At 33.6% G+C, this 18,903-nt stretch overlaps 1 protein-coding gene across 2 annotated transcripts in view; it reads left to right on the top strand.

Moving 5' to 3' along the window:
• The window catches only part of ARL6 (ADP ribosylation factor like GTPase 6), a 54,023-nt gene that overhangs the window by 16,834 nt on the left and 18,286 nt on the right, over positions 1–18,903 (top strand). For both annotated transcript variants that reach the window (XR_010840800.1, XM_059065712.2), the window contains exons 3-5: positions 893–954; positions 1,377–1,445; positions 5,208–5,302. Coding sequence is in view for 1 of the 2 variants with exons in the window: in XM_059065712.2 (XP_058921695.1) it covers positions 893–954; positions 1,377–1,445; positions 5,208–5,302 (226 nt within the window). In the remaining variant the exon portion in view is untranslated. The remainder of the gene's footprint in view (positions 1–892; positions 955–1,376; positions 1,446–5,207; positions 5,303–18,903) is intronic.

Here is an 18,903-nt window from a genome sequence, read left to right as displayed (position 1 = left end):
GATGATAGAAGTATTATGCATTTGATGAGCTAACTTGTCCATTTAAGGCCTTTTACTTGCCTGTGGGATGTGTCAGCAGGTCTCCCACTATATTCTTGCCCCCTTGCAATCGCTTTTCCACACAGTTCCCACCATGGCCTTCAAGGCCCTACCTATCTTACTTGGTTACATACAGCTCTTTCCCTTACTAAATATACTTTAGACATACAGGCCTTCTACTTTTTCTGAGTGGTGAGTTTTTCCCCACCTTGAGGTCATGCCCTGGCTAATTCCTTTGACTGGAATGTTCTTTGCCAAGATCTTGTCATAGCTTTTCCCCTTCTTAACATTCACTCCTGGGTGAGATGTCCCATCATCAGAGAGGCTCTTCTATGCTAACCCTCCTCTGCCCCATTGCCTCCCACCCTCAATCACCTTTCATTGCACTGAGCACTGCTCAAAATTGTGTTCACTTGTAACTCAGTTGTTTATTGCTGTTTACCTCCTCTAGATTATAAATTCCATGAGAACAGGGACCATGTATATTCACCATCTACACATGAGGACAGTCCTCTGTAGCATATATAAACTCAATAAGTATGAAAGATTAGAAAGTCCTATATGTGAGCTGAAAGAGACTTATGAAAACACTTTAAGTCCATGGTAACTTGCAGCAAGCCACAAAATGTGAATGTGAAGACACACATGCAGATTTATAATTAGTAAATCTTAAACTTTATAAAGAATTCACACACAGTGATCTCATTGCAAAATTTATAATTTTGTTTAATCCTGTCATCTCCTTAGTGGCAGATTTTAGAACTGGAAAATCTGGGTGCTTTTTTTTTTTAACCTGAGGAAAAATTCATCTTTGGTAATTGCAAATTTCTAAACTTTGTCTTCTCTCTTAAAGGCTCAATCTCAAGATATAGTTCCAACGATAGGATTCAGCATAGAGAAATTCAAATCATCCAGGTAATTCATTTTATTAAACTTGTGATTAAGAAGTTGTGGGTGAAAAATGATATTAGATCTACATAGTTTATTCCTCCTACTCTTAGAAAAAAGTAATTTGCTATTTCAGAAGCCCATAGATGTTAAAATATTTGTACCACTACCTCTGGATTATTCTAAAGAATTTAGGGTTTAGATAAACTCTGACAACCTCACTAGCAAAGGAAATATCTTTTTTATATGTTACTCATTGTAAAATCATATTTATATTCAAAAAAATTCATTCTATGGCACTTGTACTTGAAAGCTGGCCCAAGTTGAATATTGCATATTCAAGGGTGGTTTCTCTGATTGAAAACAATTTAAAATTTTAAGTAAAAGTTACACTTTTACTACCTTATAATGTACTCATGTTTTTTCATTTTGTTTGTTTTGTTTTATAGTTTGTCTTTTACGGTGTTTGACATGTCAGGTCAAGGAAGATACAGAAATCTCTGGGAACACTATTATAAGTAAGTATGTTTGTGAGTGTTGGTAAACTAGATGGTTATATTTTAATAACCAGTAATGATTAGAAGTCCAAATGATTACATAGGCTAGGTTGCAATGTTTATTCTTTATATAATTTAAGTATACTTCCTAATTTTTTAAAAAAGTATAATCACACTTCACATTATTTCTCAAATTTTTCAGATTATTCCTGACCTTGCATATGTTGTTCTGTCTGTTTTTAATGTCCTATTCTACCCTATTTCTCTGCAACTTAAGGTTAATATATTTGTTCTTTAAGGACTTGCTCAAAAGTCACCTCCTCTATGAAGGATTCCACTGTTTTGCCCAGTTATTCTGTCCCCTGTGTTGACACGGTACTTCGTCCATTCATATCTCTTGAATCGTACTTATTACATCTTAAACTCATGTACCATAGCTGCCTCCCTAATGGGATTATGAACTCCTCAAGGGCAGAGATTTTTTTTTATTCAGTATTTCTTCAAGACCAAGTATGATTCTGGCCAGATAGATCAGTAAATATTTACTGTATAAATTTAGTTAAAATAACAGCACTAATAGTTGATCCATGTGTTCTACAAGCAATTCTAAACAAGATATTTTTAGCATGTGCAAATCAAGTGCTCACCAGTTTCTTCAGATTAACAGCTGTCAAGTTGCTAGGATCCAAGTGTGTTATACCTTCTCAAGATTTGCATGTGATGTTAAAATAAATTCACTAAACTTGTAATATTTCTAGGACTTCTTCATTTAAGATGAGTGTAACTCACTTTTGGAGTCTGAAATTTAAACAGCATCTCTTCACTAAATGCACTTTTGTCCTTATGAACTCTTGTCTTGAAATGGTGTGTGATGACTGCCAGATCAGATTTTAATTTTCATTGGGTAATTCTTTCATGCTAATGTGGGGACAAATGTTGTATTCCTTGGGTAGGAACCAAAGGAGATTTATTCCAGATATTCTTTTCATATTGAAGGCCTATTTAAATCATATAGAGCCAGAGGACCTCAGAGGTAGAAAGAGAAGAATGCTTCAGATTTGAGGGACAGTTTGGAAAAGGAAGGGTGGAATGTTTGTGGTATCCTGCAGTAAATTCTCTGGGGGAAATGTGAGGTGTTTTTGTTTTCAAGGAAACCTCAGTTTTCAGTATAGGATTTTTTTATTCTTCCAATTAGTAAGTAAACAATTCTTTTTTCTAAAAAAAAAAAGTATTTACTTTAGTTACTTTAAAAAAATGTAACATTTATTTTAATTACAGAAAACATAATACTGCATAAAAAATAGTACTTCAAAAAAGGAAGCTTTTTTTCTGACTTTAACTTCTTTTTCTTCAAAATCTTTTTGGAAGAAGTTAATGAATTCAGGAATATTATAGGTCCATTGTAGGTGAAATGCTGAATATGGTTACTGTTGAGAAGTCTACAGTAATAGTAAATTTATTTCCTCTATCTCTATACTTTTCTGATTGTGAAAGAACAAATGCATTTTAATCTATTAGACTGAAAGAGGTTAAAAAGATTAAGTCTACTGTTGGCAAAATAAGCCACTCTTGTAGTGAGAATGTAATATCTTTCTTAGGATAATTTACCAATATCTGTTAAAATGAAAAATGTTCATGCCCTGCAGCCATAATTTTTGCTTTCAGAAAAGTATAGTATGACTAGGACTACTGGGCAAAGATACACAGAGAAGAATGTGTGTTGAGAATTATTTATAATGACATTTTTTCATATCAAGTATATGAAGAAAAAAATTCATTCTTAATAAAAATATGTGCTTAATGTATATGGAGAGAGAAGAAAATTCTTAGTGGAATATGTACCGCACTATTAATAGCATTTGTTTGGGGAATAAGATTATAAAGGAAGTTTAGTTTGTCATTTGTATGACTCTGTAATGTTAGTTATTGTATAATTTTTGCATATTACTCTTAGAATATAAAAAAAGTAATAAAGCATAAAATATAAGGAGTGCATATTTGGAAAGGAGTTAATGTTTGGAAAATATAGAAAAGCATATTTAAGCATTGTTTCCTGTAAATCTCACTACTAATAAATTTACCATTGTTAATCTTTTGGGTATGTTTCTTCTATTTTGAAATATATAATATACACTTTAAATAGTTGAGAAAGGAGCCTTCTAAAGTATGTACCATGTACTATATAGTTTTTCAGTTAACATTCTATGATAAGGGTGAATCAGGAAAAACATAGAAAGGATGTAACTCTCATGGCGGCCTAATAGTTTTTCATATTCCTGTGCCCAAATTTGCTTAATCATTTCTCTATTTTTGGACATAAAGACTGTTCTCAGTTTTTGAAGATTGTAAGCAATTCTTCAGTTAACATATTACTGTATAAATCTTTGTCATACTTCATGTTTCCTTGGTATAAATTCCAGAAATGAAATTACTGGCTCAAAGTGAACATTTTTAAAGCTCTTGATAGATATTTCCAATTATATCAGTTTCTATATCCACTAGTAATATGTGACTGTGATAATCTGCATTCATTTTTAAATGATAGGAGAAAATATTATTAAAAAGTTGTTTTATTTTTATAGGCATGTGGTTACTAATGGCATTGAACTTTAAAATCTTAATTTATGATTACACTGAGTCACAAAAAATATATAAATGTCCAAAAAATATATGAAAATATATTGAATTTAACGAGCAATTAACAAAATACAAAATAAAATAATATGCTGTTAGGATGGTAAAAAATTGAAAAGAATGATAAGAGCCATGCTGGCAAGGGAGTGGGAAAAGTGCTGGTAGTAGTATAAATTGATATAACATTTCCAGAGGATAATTTATCAATGTTTATCTAAAACTTTAAATTTTGTATGTATTCCTGGAAATTTTATTCCTAAGAACAGATCTTAAAGTATCAAGAAATTTTTAAAATGTATTTAGGAGGATGTTTATCCCAAAGTTTTTCATAGTCATGAAAATTGGAAGTAACCTATGAAGTCCAAAAATAGAAGTTTGGTACAATATTTAATGACACGTCCATTATACTTTATAATCATTAAAAGGAAGATGCGAAGGCAATCAGTGATTTTTGAAGTGCCGCTGTGATCTATAAGTGAATCCTTATACCATTTCAGTGGCTGGTTATCAGCTTAAAAGTCAAATAGAATAAAATAAAAGCTCTTTGTAAGTATTGTCTCAGGAGACTATTTCAAATATATTTACATATACTTATGTGTCTAACTGCATCTTAAACTAAAATATATTTCTAACTCTGGTTATGGTAAAAAATATTTGAAAAACACTGGTGTAGAGCTTTAATGTTTCATATAAAAATAGTTCAAACTATACTGCAAAAATGATCAGGGAAATGTACATATATTTCAGAAAGGCAGTATAAAACAGCAGGGTTCCATTTAAATACATATGTAGATATTCATATATGAATATACACAAAGGAAATGTTGAAAATGATTTATATGAAAATATTAATGGTTGTATCTGTGTAATAGGATTATGGTTTTACTTGTTTTTTTTTTAAATTATGAAATGTCACTAAATTTACCATATTATGATCCAAATGAAAGTATTTTACATGAAATATGACTAACATGGTTAATATATTAATTACTCATATTAACTAATAAGAAATAGCACCAAAGCCTGTAATGTATAACTGGACATAGGACATGAAGACATAATACACAGGTTAGGAATTGCAAATGGATAGTAAACATAGAAAAATGTTCACGTTTATCTTTAATATTTCTCATTCTTTATATTATACAGAGAAGGACAAGCCATTATTTTTGTCATTGATAGTAGTGATAGATTAAGGATGGTTGTGGCCAAAGAAGAACTTGATACTCTTCTGAATCATCCAGGTACATGTGTGTGTCTTTCAGTCTGTGATGTCTGTGCTTTGGGGTCTGTTTATGTTTGATGTTTTGTTCTTTGGTGTAAGCAAAATGTGTTGTTTATACTGTGTGATCTTTTTTTTTAAAGTTTTGAATTTTAAAACATTAATTATGCAGAATTAACAATGTCTTTACTTACAGTACCATATATTTTTTAAATTCAAAGCTTTTTACAATGTTTTTTTTCCCTGAAAATGAAAATGCCCTTTTTTTCTGATTATGTAAGTAATGTGTCAATAGCAAAATATGTGGATGGAAAAAGAATAAGGAAGAAAGTAAAAATCGATGTTTCAACACATTAAAATTTTTTTGGTTACCATCTTTTTACGTGTGTGTGTGTGTGTGTGTGTGTGTGTGTGATCACAGCATTTCTTAGATATTTATTGTGGGAATTCTTTTAAAACAGATCTTTTCTGTTTTTAAACTACTCCCAGCCCTCCAATCCTCTTTGAAGATATCAGTTATTAACAATTTGATACTTTTTCTTTCATACCTTTATCTATATTTCATATCATACATACACAAACATATACAGGTACCAAAGATACATACAGTCACCTTGGTATCTATGGGAGATTGGTTCTAGGATCCCTGAGGATACCAAAAGCTGTGGTTGCTCAAGTCCCTTATATAAAATGGTGTAGTATTTACATAGAATCTATGTGTATCCTCCCATATACTTTAAATAATCTCTAGATTGCTTATAATACCTAAGAAAATATAAATACTATGTAAATAATGCCAGTGCATGGTAAATTCAAGTTTTGCTTTTGGGAACTTTCTGTAATTTTTTCCTAGCGTATTTTCCATTCACAGTTGGTCGAATTTGTGGGTGTGGAGTCCACGGATACAGAGGGCAAACTGTACAGGGTTGGGCGCTATGAGAACTGTCATCGTTATTTACTAGACGGGATCATATTCTGTACACTCTTCTGCATCTTCCTCTTCTCAAATAACACTGCATGATGGAAATCCTTTCAAGTCAAATTGCATATATATAATTATTCTTTTTAATGATGCCTAATATGCCATACTGTGAATGTACCACAGTTTATTCAGTCATTCACCTGTTGCTAGATATTCTTTTTTTTCCCACAGTAAATTTTCCAGTAGTAGTGTGGAATTCTGCATTTCTAGCCTTACTCATGCAAAAAGATTTTAAGTGGCCTTTGTACCTGTGGTTTTAGAAAAGGACTTCTAACAATTCTTGCTGCTTAACCGTAATATCTTTGATATTTTTATTGGACAACCTCAAGTTTATTCAATTATTTGGGGGCTAAATTATCCAGCCTGTACTTTTTATGTGCCTTTTTCACTTTTAAAAACTTAGTCTTTTATCTGGGTTGAGAAGGCACTTTTGATTCTACATTCCCTTTTTTGTTAATCTTTCCACTTTCTCCCCAAAAAGTGTTTTGACATTGACCCAAAAATGAAATCGTTCCTACAAAATCTGCTTTAAATACCGTGGGAACATTGGTTTCCTCAACTGAAGCCTTTTTCCATGTATCTTTATGTACTTACTGATGCATTTATTTTATAGGTTAGATTCCCAAAGGAGGGATTTCTCAGCTGAAATGTATATGAAGTTTTTTTTTTTTATTGAAGTATAAGTTGTGATACAGTGAAATGCTCAGATCTTAAGTATATAGTTCTGTAATTTTGACAAATGCATACACTCATGTAACTACATTCCCAATCAAGAAACAGAACATTTTCATCACCTCAGAAAGTTCCTTCATGCCCCTTTACAATCAATACCCCACACCTGGAAACAGAGGAACTACTAATCTGATTTTGAGCCCCAGAATTTTGCCTATTCTACAATTTCATATAAATGAGGGGAAGGGTACATACATTTTTGTGCCTAGGTTTTTTCATTCAGCATAATGTTTTGGGGAGTCACCTATGTGGTTGTATCACTTGTTTACTCCTTTTACTTGCTTTGTAATATTCTATTATATGAATATACCACAGTTTGCTTATCCAGTGTCTTGTTGATTAATATCTTGGCTGTTTTTAGTTCAGAGCAATTATGAATAAAGCTGGTGTGAACATATTTTTGAAATATAATTCACATATAATATTATATCAGTTTCAGTTATTCAGCATAATGATTTGATATTTGTATATACAGTTGGCCCCTTGAAGAACTAGGGTTTGAACTGCACAGGTTCGCTTATATGCAGATTTTTTTCAAATAATGCTACAATAGTACTACATGATTTGAAGTTGATTGAATCCACGAATGTGGAACCGCAGATACAGAGGGTCGGCAACGAAGTTATTCACAGATTTTTGACTGTTCAGGGTTTGGAGCCCCACCCCCACATTGTGCCAGGGTCAACTGTATTATGAAATGATCACTATAATAAGTCTAGTTAACATCTTTTTTTTTTTTTTTTTTTTTTACAACACATAGAGTTTTTTTTTCATGGGATGAGAACTTTTAAGATCTATTCTTAGCAACTTTCAAATACACAATACAGTATTACTAACTGTAGTCACCATGCTATACATTGCATCTCATGAATTATTTGATGACTCGAAGTTTGTGCTTTTTGGCCCCTTTCACCCATCTCAATCTCCCTCCACCCCAGCCACCTCTGACAACAGCCAGTTTCTTCTCTGCATCTATCGGTTTGTTGTGTTTTGTTTTCTTCAGATTCCACATGTAAGTGAGATCATATATTTGTCTTTCTCTGACTTATTTCACTTAGCATAATGGGTTCCATTTTGTCATTTTCTATCTTGCAATGGCCTCCCCTGATTTTGTATTAGGGCTGTAGAGACCTCATAAAATGACTTGAAAAGTACTTACTCCTCCTCTTTTTATTTTTTTATCTTTTGGATTTGTGTAGAATTGGTATTATTTCTTACTTAAACATTAAAATAGAATCTACCAATGAAGCCATCTGGGTCAGGATTTTGTGTGTATGTTGGGGGCGTGAATTATAAATTCAGTTTCTTTAAATGATGTAAGCCTATTAAAGTTCTGTATTTCTTTTTGGGTCACTTTCGGTCATTTGTGACTGAATTTGTTAATTTATCTAAGTTGTGAAATTTATTGGCATAAAACTGTTTGTAACATCCTCTCACTATCATTTTAATGTCTGTAAGACCTGTATGATATACATATCTTCTTTCATTTCTAATATTGGCAATTTATGTTTCCTCCCATTTTTCTTGCTCCATCTTTTAAAGAGTTTATGGTTTTATTAATTTTCCAAGAACCAGCTTTAGGTTTTGGTACTTTCCTCTGTGGGTGTGTCTTTTTAAAATTTCATTAATTTCTGTTCTTTTTTTAATAAGAACTTTCGTTTTTATTATGAACTTTCTGTATTTAAATTGAATCTCATTTTATCTTTTTCAGATGGAAGTGGAAATTGTTGATTTTACATCTTTCTTTTCTAATAAAGCATTTTACACCTTTGTTTTATAATAAAAGCATTTAAAGCAATACATATTTTTTGAGTATTTAGCTATATCTCACAAATTTTGATATATTTCTTTTCTTTATTATTTGGCTCAAAGTATTTTCCAGGCTTACCTTGTAAATTCTTCTTTGATGCTTGGATTATTTAGTAGTATATTATTATTTAATTTCCCAAATATTGGGGAATTTTCTAGGTATCTTTTTGTGATTGATTTCTGATTTAATTCCATGTGATCAAAGAACCTATTCTGCATGATTTTTATTCTTAGAAATATATGGCCTAACATATACAATTGAGTGTGGTGAATGTTCCAACTGCAATTATGTAGAATGTATATCTTGCTGTTATTGGGTGAAGAGTTCTATAAATGTCAGTTGATAGTGTTATTCACTTCTTCCACATCCTTTCTTTATTGAGGTATAGTTGATGTGTTAATGCAATATCATATAAGTTTCAGGTGTACAACATAGTGATTCACAAATTTTAAAAGTTATGTTCCATTTATAGTTAGTATAAAATATTGGCTATATTCCCTGTGTTGTACAGTATATTCTTGTAGCTCATTTATTTTATACATAGTAGTTTGAACCTCTTAATCTCCTACCCCTACCTTGCTCCTCCACCCTTCCCTCTCCTGAGTGGTGACCACTAGTTTGCGCCCTACGTCTGTGAGTCTGTTCCTTTTATGTTATATTCACTAGCTTGTCATATTTTTTAGATTCCACATATAAGTGATATCATGCAGTATTTGCCTTTCTCTGTCTGACTTATTTCACTCAGCATAGTACCCTTCAAGTCCATCCATGTTGCAAATGGCAATATTTAATTCTTTTTCATGGCTGAGTAGTATGCCATTGTATATATGTACCACATCTTCTTTATCCATTCATCTGCTGATGGACACATAGGTTGCTTTCATATCTTGGCAGCTATAAACACTAGGGTGCATGTATCATTTCGAATTAGTGTTTGGGGGTTTTTTTTGATAAATACCCAAGAGTGGAATTGCTGACTCATATGACAGTTCTATTTTTAGTTTTCTGAAAAACCTCCATACTGTTTTCCATAGTGGCTGCACCAATTTACATTCCAACCGGCAGTGTACAAGGGTTCCCTTTTCTCTGCATCCACACCAACATTTGCTATTTGTGTTCTTTTTGATGATAGCCATTCTCACAGCTGTGAGGTGATATCTCATTGCAATTTTAATTTGCATTTCTCAGATGATTAACGATATTGAGCATCTCTTTATGTGCCTGTTGGTGAGCTGTATATCTTCTTTGGAAAAATGTCTGTTCAATCTTCTGACCATTTTTTAATTGGTTTGTTTGTTATTTTGATGTTGAGTTGTATGAGCTGTTCATATAAGTTTGGATATTAACTCCTATTGATCATATCATTTGCAAATAAGTTCTCCCATTCAGTAGGTTGTCTTTTCATTTTTGTCACTGGTTTCCTTTGTTGTGCAAAAGCTCTTAACTTAATTAGGTCTCACTTGCTTATTTTTGCTTTTATTTCCTTTGATTTAGGAGACAGATCCAAAAAAATATTGCTACGATTTATGTATAGAGTGTTCTGCCTGTTTTCTCTTCTAAGAGTTTTATGATTTCAGGTAGGCTTTAATCAATTTTGAGTTTTAGATATAGTGTTAGAGAATATTCTAATTTCATTCTTTTACATGTAGCTGTCCAGTTTTCCCAGAACCACTTATAGAACAGACTGTCTTTTCTCCGTTGTATATTCTTGCCTCCTGTGTTTTAGATTAAATGACCATAAGTGCATGTGTTTATTTCTGGGCTCTCTATCCTAATGTGGTGTATCACAAGGATCAGTGGATCCTTCCACTGATCCACGTGTCTGTTTTTTTGCCAGAACTATACTGTTCTGATTACTGTAGCTTTGCAGTATAGTCTGAAATCAGGGATCATGACTCCTCCAGTTCTGTTCTTCTTTCCCAAGATTGTTTTGACTATTCAGGGTCTTCTGTGTTTACATACAAATTTTAAAATCATTTGTTGTAGTTCTGTGAAAAATGCCATTGGTATTTTGACAGGGATTGCACTGAATCTATATTTTGTCTTGGGTAGTATGGTCACTTTAACAATATTAATTCTTGTAATCCATGAATACAGTGTATCTTTCCACCTGTTTATGTTATCTTCAGTTTCTTTCATCCACATGTTATAGTTTTCTGAGTACAGGTCTTTTACCTCCTTAGGTAGGTTTATTTATAGGTATTTTATTCTTTTTGATGCAATTGTAAATGGAATTGTTTCCATATTTTCTCTTTCTGATAGTTCATTGTTAGTGTATAGAAATGCAACAAATTTCTTTATATTAATTTTGTATCCTGAAAATTTACTGAATTCACTGATGAGCTCTAGTAGTTTTGGGGGTGCATCTTTGGGATTTTCTATGTATAGGATCATGCCATCTGCAAACAGATCCTTGTGATAGTTTTACTTCTTCCTTTCCGATTTGGATTCCTTTTATTTCTTTTTCTTTTCTGACTACTGTTGCTAGGACTTCCAAAACTGTTTTGTATGAAAATGATGAGAGTGGGAATCCTTGTCTTGTTCTTGATCTTAGAGGAAATGCTGTCAGCTTTTCACCATTGAGTATGATGTTAGCTGTGGAGTTGTCATATGTGGCCTTTACTATGTTGAGGTATGTTCCCTCTGTACCCACTCTCTAGAGAGTTTTATAATCATTAATGAATATTGAATTTATTTTAAAACTTTTTCTGCATCTGTTAAGATGATCATATGGTTTTTATTCTTGAACTTGTTAATGTGGTGTATCACAATGATTGATTTGTTGGTATTGAAAAATCCTTTCATCCCTGGGTTGAAGCCCACTTGATCATGATTCTTTTGATGTATTGTTGCATTGGTTTGCTAATATTTTGTTGAGGATTTTTGCATGTCTGTTCATCAGTGATATTGGTCTGTAATTTTGTGTGGGGGGTGGGTGGGTGGGTGTGATATCTTTGTCTGGTTTTGGTATTAGGGTGGTGCTAACCTCATAGAATGAGTTTGGAAGTGTTCCTTCCTCTGCACATTTTGGAATAGTTTGAGAAAGATAGGTGTTAATTCATCTCTAAATATTTGATAAAGTTCACCTGTGAAGCCACCTGGTCCTAGACTTATATTTGTTGGGATTTTTTTTTTTTACTACTGACTAAATTTTATTACTGGTAATTGGTCTGTTCACATTTTCTATTTCTTCTTGGCTCAGTCTTAGGAGACTGTACATTTCTAGAAATTTATCCAGTTTTTCCAGGTTATCCATTTTATTGGCATATAGTTGCTCACAGTAGTCTCTTATGATCCTTTGTATTTCTATGGTGTTGGTTTTAACTTCTCCTTTTTCATTTCTTTTTTATTGATTTGGGCCCTCTTCATCTTTTTCTTAATGAGTCTGGCTAAAGGTGTATCAATTTTGTTTATCTTTCAAAGAACTAACTTTCAGTTTCATTGATCTTTTCTATTGCCTTTTTAGTCTCTATTTCATTTATGTCTGCTCTGATCTTTACTATTTCCTTCCTTCTGCTAACTTTCAGCTTTGTTCTTCTTTTTCTAATTCTTTTAGGTGGTAGATTAGGTTGTTTATTTGAGATTTTTCTTGTTTCCTGAGGTAAGCTTGTATCAATGTAAACTTACCTGTTAGAACTGCTTTTGTTGTGTCACACAGATTTTGGATCCTTGTGTTTTCATTTTCATTTGCCTCCAGGTATTTTCTTATTTCCTCTTTGATTCCTTCAGTGATCCATCAGTTGGTTGGTAGCATATTGTTTAGCCTCTATGTGTTTCTGTTTTTTGAAATTTTTTTTTCTTGTAGTGATTTCCAGTCTCATAATATTGTAGTTGGAAAATATGCTAGATAAAAGTTTTCATAAATTTACTGAGGCCTAACATGTGATTTATTCTGGAGAATGTTTCATATGTATTTGAAAAGAATGTGTGTTCTCCTGCTTTCGGGTGGAATGTCGTGTATATGTCTATTAAGTCCATTGAGCTAATGTGTCATTTAAGGCTAGTGTTTTCCTGTTGACTTTCTTTCTGAATGATCTGTTTATTGATGGAAGGGGCAGTTAAAGACTCCTACTATTATTGTGTTACTGTCAATTTCTATATTTACATCTGTCAATATTTGCTTTATGCATTTAAGTGCTTCTGTGTCGGTGCATATATATTTACAATTGTTATATCTCCTTGGATTGATTCCTTGATCATTATGTAATGTCCTTCTTTGTCTCTTATAACAGTCTTCATTTTGAAGTCTATTTTGTCTGATATAAATATTGCTTTCCTTGCTTTCTTTTGATTTCCATTTTTGTATGGAATACCTTTTCCATTACCTAACTTTCAGCCTCTGTGTGTCTTTAGATCTGAAGTAAGTCTCTTGTAGACAGTATATGTACAGGTCTTCTTTTTGTATCCATTCAGCCATTCTATGTCTTTTGAGTGGAGCACTTAAGTCATTTGCATTTAAAGTAAGTATTGATATATATATGTTCTTATTGACACTTTATTCATTGTTTCAGGTTATTTTCATATCTCTTTTTTGTTCCTTTCTTCTCGTCTCTTGTGATTTCATTACTCTTTTTTTTTTTTCCAGTATGCCGTTGCCTCTCACTGTTGTGGCCTCTCCCGTTGTGGAGCACAGGCTCCAGACGCACAGGCTCAGCGGCCATGGCTCACGGGCCTAGCTGCTACGCAGCGTGTGGGATCCTCCCGGACCGGGGCACGAACCCATGTCCCCTGCATCAGCAGGCGGACTCTCAACCACTGTGCCACCAGGGAAGCCCTGATGACTCTCTTTAGTGTTATATTTAGACTCTTTCTCTTTTTTTGTGTGTATATCTATCATAGATTTTTGGTTTGTGGTTACCATGAGGTATATATATGTATGTATGTATATGCATATATGTATATTTGTTTTAAGTTGCTGATATCTTACTTTCAAATGCATTTTAACAAGCCTGCATTTGTACTCTCCTCCCCTCATGATTACTGTTTTTGATATCATATTTTACATCTAATTGTTTTTTTTAACGTCTTTATTGGAGTATAATTGCTTTACAATGGTGTGTTAGTTTCTGCTTTACAACAAAGTGAATCAGTTATACATATACATATGTTCCCATATGTCTTCCCTCTTCTGTCTCCCGCCCTCCCACCCTCCCTATGCCACCCCTCTAGGTGGTCACAAACCACCTAGCTGATCTCCCTGTGCCATGCTGCTGCTTCCCACTAGCTATCCACCCTACGTTTGATAGTGTATATATGTCCATGCCACTCTCTCACTTCGTCACATCTTACCCTTCTCCCTCCCCATATCCTCAAGACAGTGCTCTAGTAGGTCTGTGTTTTATTCCCATCCTACCCCTAGTCTCTTCATGACATTCTTTTTTCTTAGATTCCATATATATGTGTTAGCACAGGCTATTTGTTTTTCTCCTTCTGAATTACTTCACTCTGTATGATACACTCCAGGTCCATCCACCTCACTACAAATAACTCAGTTTCATTTCTTTTTATGGCTGAGTAATAGTCCATTGTATATATGTGCCACATCTTCTTTATCCATTTATCTGTTGATGGACACTTAGGTTGCTTCCATGTCCTGGCTATTGTAAACAGAGCTGCAATGAACATTTTGGTACATGACTCTTTTTGAATTATGGTTTTCTCAGGGTATATGCCCAGTAGTGGGATTGCTGGGTCGTATGGTAGTTGTATTTGTAGTTTTTTAAGGAACCTCCATACTGATATCCATAGTGGCTCTATCAATTTACATTCCCAACAGCAGTGCAAGTGTGTTCCCTTTTCTCCACACCCTCTCCAGCATTTATTGTTTCTAGATTTTTTTGATGATGGCCATTCTGACTGGTGTGAGATAATATCTCATTGTAGTTTTGATTTGCATTTCTCTAATGATTAATAATGTTGAGCGTTCTTTCATGTGTTTGTTGGCAATCTGTATATCTTCTTTGGAGAAATGTCTATTTAGGTCTTCTGCCCATTTTTGGATTGGGTTGTTTGTTTTTTTGTTACTGAGCTGCATGAGCTGCTTGTAAATTTTGGAGATTAATCCTTTGTCAGTTGCTTCATTTGCAACTATTTTCTCCCATTCTGAGGGTTGTCTTTTGGTCTTGTTTATGGTTTCCTTTGCTGTGCAAAAGCTTTTAAGTTTCATTAGGTCCCATTTGTTTATTTTTGTTTTTATTTCCATTTCTCTAGGAGGTGGGTCAAAAAGGATCTTGCTGTGATTTATGTCATAGAGTGTTCTGCCTAGGTTTCCCTCTAAGAGTTTGATAGTGTCTGGCCTTACATTTAGGTCTTTAACCCATTTTGAGTTTATTTTGGTGTATGGTGTTAGGGAGTGTTCTAATTTCATACTTTTACATGTACCTGACCAGTTTTCCCAGCACCACTTATTGAAGAGGCTGTCTTTTCTCCACTGTATATTCTTGCCTCCTTTATCACAGATAAGGTGACCATATGTGTGTGGGTTTATCTCTGGGCTTTCTATCCTGTTGCACTGATCTATATTTCTGTTTTTGTGCCAGTACCATACTGTCTTGATTACTGTAGCTTTGTAGTATAGTCTGAAGTCAGGAAGCCTGATTCCTCCAGCTCCATTTTTCATTCTCAAGATTGCTTTGGCTATTCGGGGTCTTTTGTGTTTCCATACAAGTTGTGAAATTTTTTGTTCTAGTTCTGGAAAAAATACCAGTGGTAGTTTGATAGGGATTGCACTGAATCTGTAGTTTGCTTTGGGTAGTAGAGTCATATTCACAATGTTGATTCTTCCAATCCAAGAACATGGTATATTTCTCCATCTGTTTATGTCATCTTTGATTTCTGTCATCAGAGTTTTATAGTTTTCTAAGTACAAGTCTTTTGTCTCCTTAGGTAGGTTTATTCCTGAATATTTTATTCTTTTTGTTGCAATGGTAAATGGGAGTGTTTTCTTAATTTCACTCTCAGATTGTTCACCATTACTGTGTAAGAATGCCAGAGATTTCTGTGCATTAATTTTGTATCCTGCTACTTCACCAAATTCATTGATTCACTCTAGTAGTTTTCTGGTAGCATCTTTAGGATCCTCTATGTATAGTATCATGTTATCGGCAAACAGTGACAGCTTTACTTCTTCTTTTCCAATTTGTATTCCTTTTATTTCTTTTTTTTCTCTGATTGCTGCAGCTAGAACTTCCAAAACTATGTTGAATAAGAGTGGTGAGAGTGGTGAGAGTGGGCAACCTTGTCTTGTTCCTGATGTTAGTGGAAATGGTTTCAGTTTTTCACCATTGAGGATGATGTTGGCTGTGGGTTTGTCATATATGGCCTTATTATGTTGAGAAAAGTTCCCTCTATGCCTACTTTCTGCAGGGTTTTTATGATAAATAGGTGTTGAATTTTCTCAAAAACTTTCTCTGCATCTATTGAGATGATCATATGGTTTTTCTCCTTCAATTTGTTGATATGGTGTATCATGTTGATTGATTTGCGTATATTGAAGAATCCTTGCATTCCTGGAATAAACCCCACTTGATCATGGTGTATGATCCTTTTAATGTGCTGTTGGATTCTGTTTGCTAGCATTTTCTTGAGGATTTTTGCATCTATGTTCATCAGTGATATTGGCCTATAGTTTTCTTTCTTTGTGACATCTTTGTCTGGTTTTGGTATCAGGGTGATGGTGGCCTCATAGAATGAGTTTGGGAGTGTTCCTCCCTCTGCTATATTTTGGAAGAGTTTGAGAAGGATAGGTGTTAGCTCTTCTCTACATGTTTGATAGAATTCGTCTGTGAAGCCATCTGGTCCTAGGCTTTTGTTTGTTGGAAGATTTTTAATCACAGTTTCAATTTCAGTGCTTGTGATTGGTCTGTTCATATTTTCTATTTCTTTCTGGTTCAGTCTCAGCAGCTTGTGCATTTCTAAGAATTTCTCCATTTCTTCCAGGTTGTCCATTTTATTGGCATAGAATTGCTTGTAGTAATCTCTAATAATCTTTTGTATTTCTGCAGTGTTTGTTGTTACTTCTCCTTTTTCATTTCTAATTCTATTGATTTGAGTCTTCTCCCTTTTTTTCTTGATGAGTCTGGCTAATGGTTTATCAATTTTGTTTATCTTCTCAAAGAACCAGCTTTTAGGTTTATTGATCTTTGCTATTGTTTCCTTCATTTCTTTTTCGTTTATTTCTGATCCGATCTTTATGATTTCTTTCCTCTACTAACATTGGGGTTTTTGTTCTTCTTTCTCTAATTGCTTTAGTTGCAAGGTTAGGTTGTTTATTCGAGATGTTTCCTGTTTCTTAAGGTTGGATTATATTGCTATACACTTCCCTCCTTGAACTGCTTTTGCTGCATCCCATAGGTTTTGGGTCGTCGTGTCTCCATCGTCATTTGTTTCTAAGTATTTTTTTATTTCCTCTTTGATTTCTTCAGTGATCACTTTGTTATTAAGTAGTGTATTATTTAACCTGCATATGTTTGTATTTTTTACAGATCTTTTCCTGTAATTGATATCTAGTCTCATAGCATTGTGGTCAGAAAAGATACTTGATACGATTTCAACTTTCTTTAATTTACCAAGGCTAGATTTGTGACCCAATATATGATCTATCCTGGAGAATGTTCTGTGAGCACTTGATAACAATGTGTATTCTGTTGTTTTTGGATGGAATGTCCTATAAATATCAATTAAGTCCATCTTGTTTAATGTATAATTTAAAGCTTGTGTTTCCTTATTTATTTTCATTTCGGATGATCTGTCCATTGGTGAAAGTGGGGTGTTAAAGTCCCCTACCATGATTGTGATTTCCCCTTTTATGGCTGTTAGTATTTGCCTTTTGTATTGAGGTGCTCCTATGTTGCATGCATAAATATTTACAGTTGTTATATCTTCTTCATGGATCGATTCCTTGATCATTATGTAGTGTCCTTCTTTGTCTCTTGTAATAGTCTTTATTTTAAAGTCTATTTTGTCTGATATGAGAATTGCTACTCCAGCTTTCTTTTAATTTCCATTTGCATGGAATATCTTTTTCCATCCCCTCACTTTCAGTCTGTATGTGTCCCTAGCTCTGAAGTGGGTCTCTTGTAGGCAGTGTATACATGGGTCTTGTTTTTGTATCCATTCAGCCAGTCTGTGTCTTTTGGTGGGAGCATTTAATCTATTTACATTTAAGGTAATTATTGATATGTATGTTCCTATTACCATTTACTTAATTGTTTTGAGTTTGTCCTTGTAGGTCTTTTCCTTCTCTTATGTTTCTTGCCTAGAGAAATTCCTTTAGCATTTGTTGTAGTACTGGTTTGGTGGTGCTGAACTCTCTCAGCTTTCACTTGTCTGTAAAGGTTTTAATTTCTCCATCAAATCTGAATGAGATCCTTGCTGGGTAGAGTAATCTTAGTTGTAGGTTTTTCTCCTTCATCACTTTAAATATGTCCTGCCACTCCCTTCTGGCTTGCAGAGTTTCTGCTGAAAGATTAGATGTTATCCTTATGGGGATTTCCTTGTGAGTTATTTGTTGATTTTCCCTTGCTGCTGTTAATATGTTTTCTTTGTATTTAATTTTTGAAAGTTTGATTAATATGTGTCTTTGCGTGTTTCTCCTTGGATTTATCCTGTATGGGACTCTCTGTGCTTCCTGGACTTTATTGACTGTTTCCTTTCCCATATTAGGGAAGTTTTCAACTATAATCTCTTCAAATATTTTCTCAGTCCCTTTCTTTTTCTGTTTTTCTTCTGGGACCCCTATAATTCGAATGTTGGTGCATTTAATGTTGTCCCAGAGGTCTCTGAGACTGTCCTCAGTTCTTTTCATTCTTTTTTCTTTATTCTGCTCTGCAATAGTTATTTCCACTATTTTATCTTCCAGGTCACTTATCTGTTGTTCTGCCTCAGTTATTCTGCTATTGATCCCATCTAGAGTGTTTTTAATTTCATTTATTGTGTTGCTCATCGTTGCTTCGTCTTTATTTCTTCTAGGTCCTTGTTAAATGTTTCTTGCATTTTGTCTATTCTATTTCCAAGATTTTGGATCATCTTTACTATCATTATTCTGAATTCTTTTTCAGATAGACTGCCTATTTCCTTTTCATTTGTTAGGTCTGGTGGG

The sequence above is a fragment of the Kogia breviceps genome, chromosome 5 (assembly GCF_026419965.1).
Source record: "Kogia breviceps isolate mKogBre1 chromosome 5, mKogBre1 haplotype 1, whole genome shotgun sequence".
Classification (NCBI taxonomy): Eukaryota; Metazoa; Chordata; class Mammalia; order Artiodactyla; family Physeteridae; genus Kogia; species Kogia breviceps.
The sequence above is the reverse complement of the archived record's forward strand: the minus strand, read 5'-3'. Positions and strand labels throughout refer to the sequence as shown.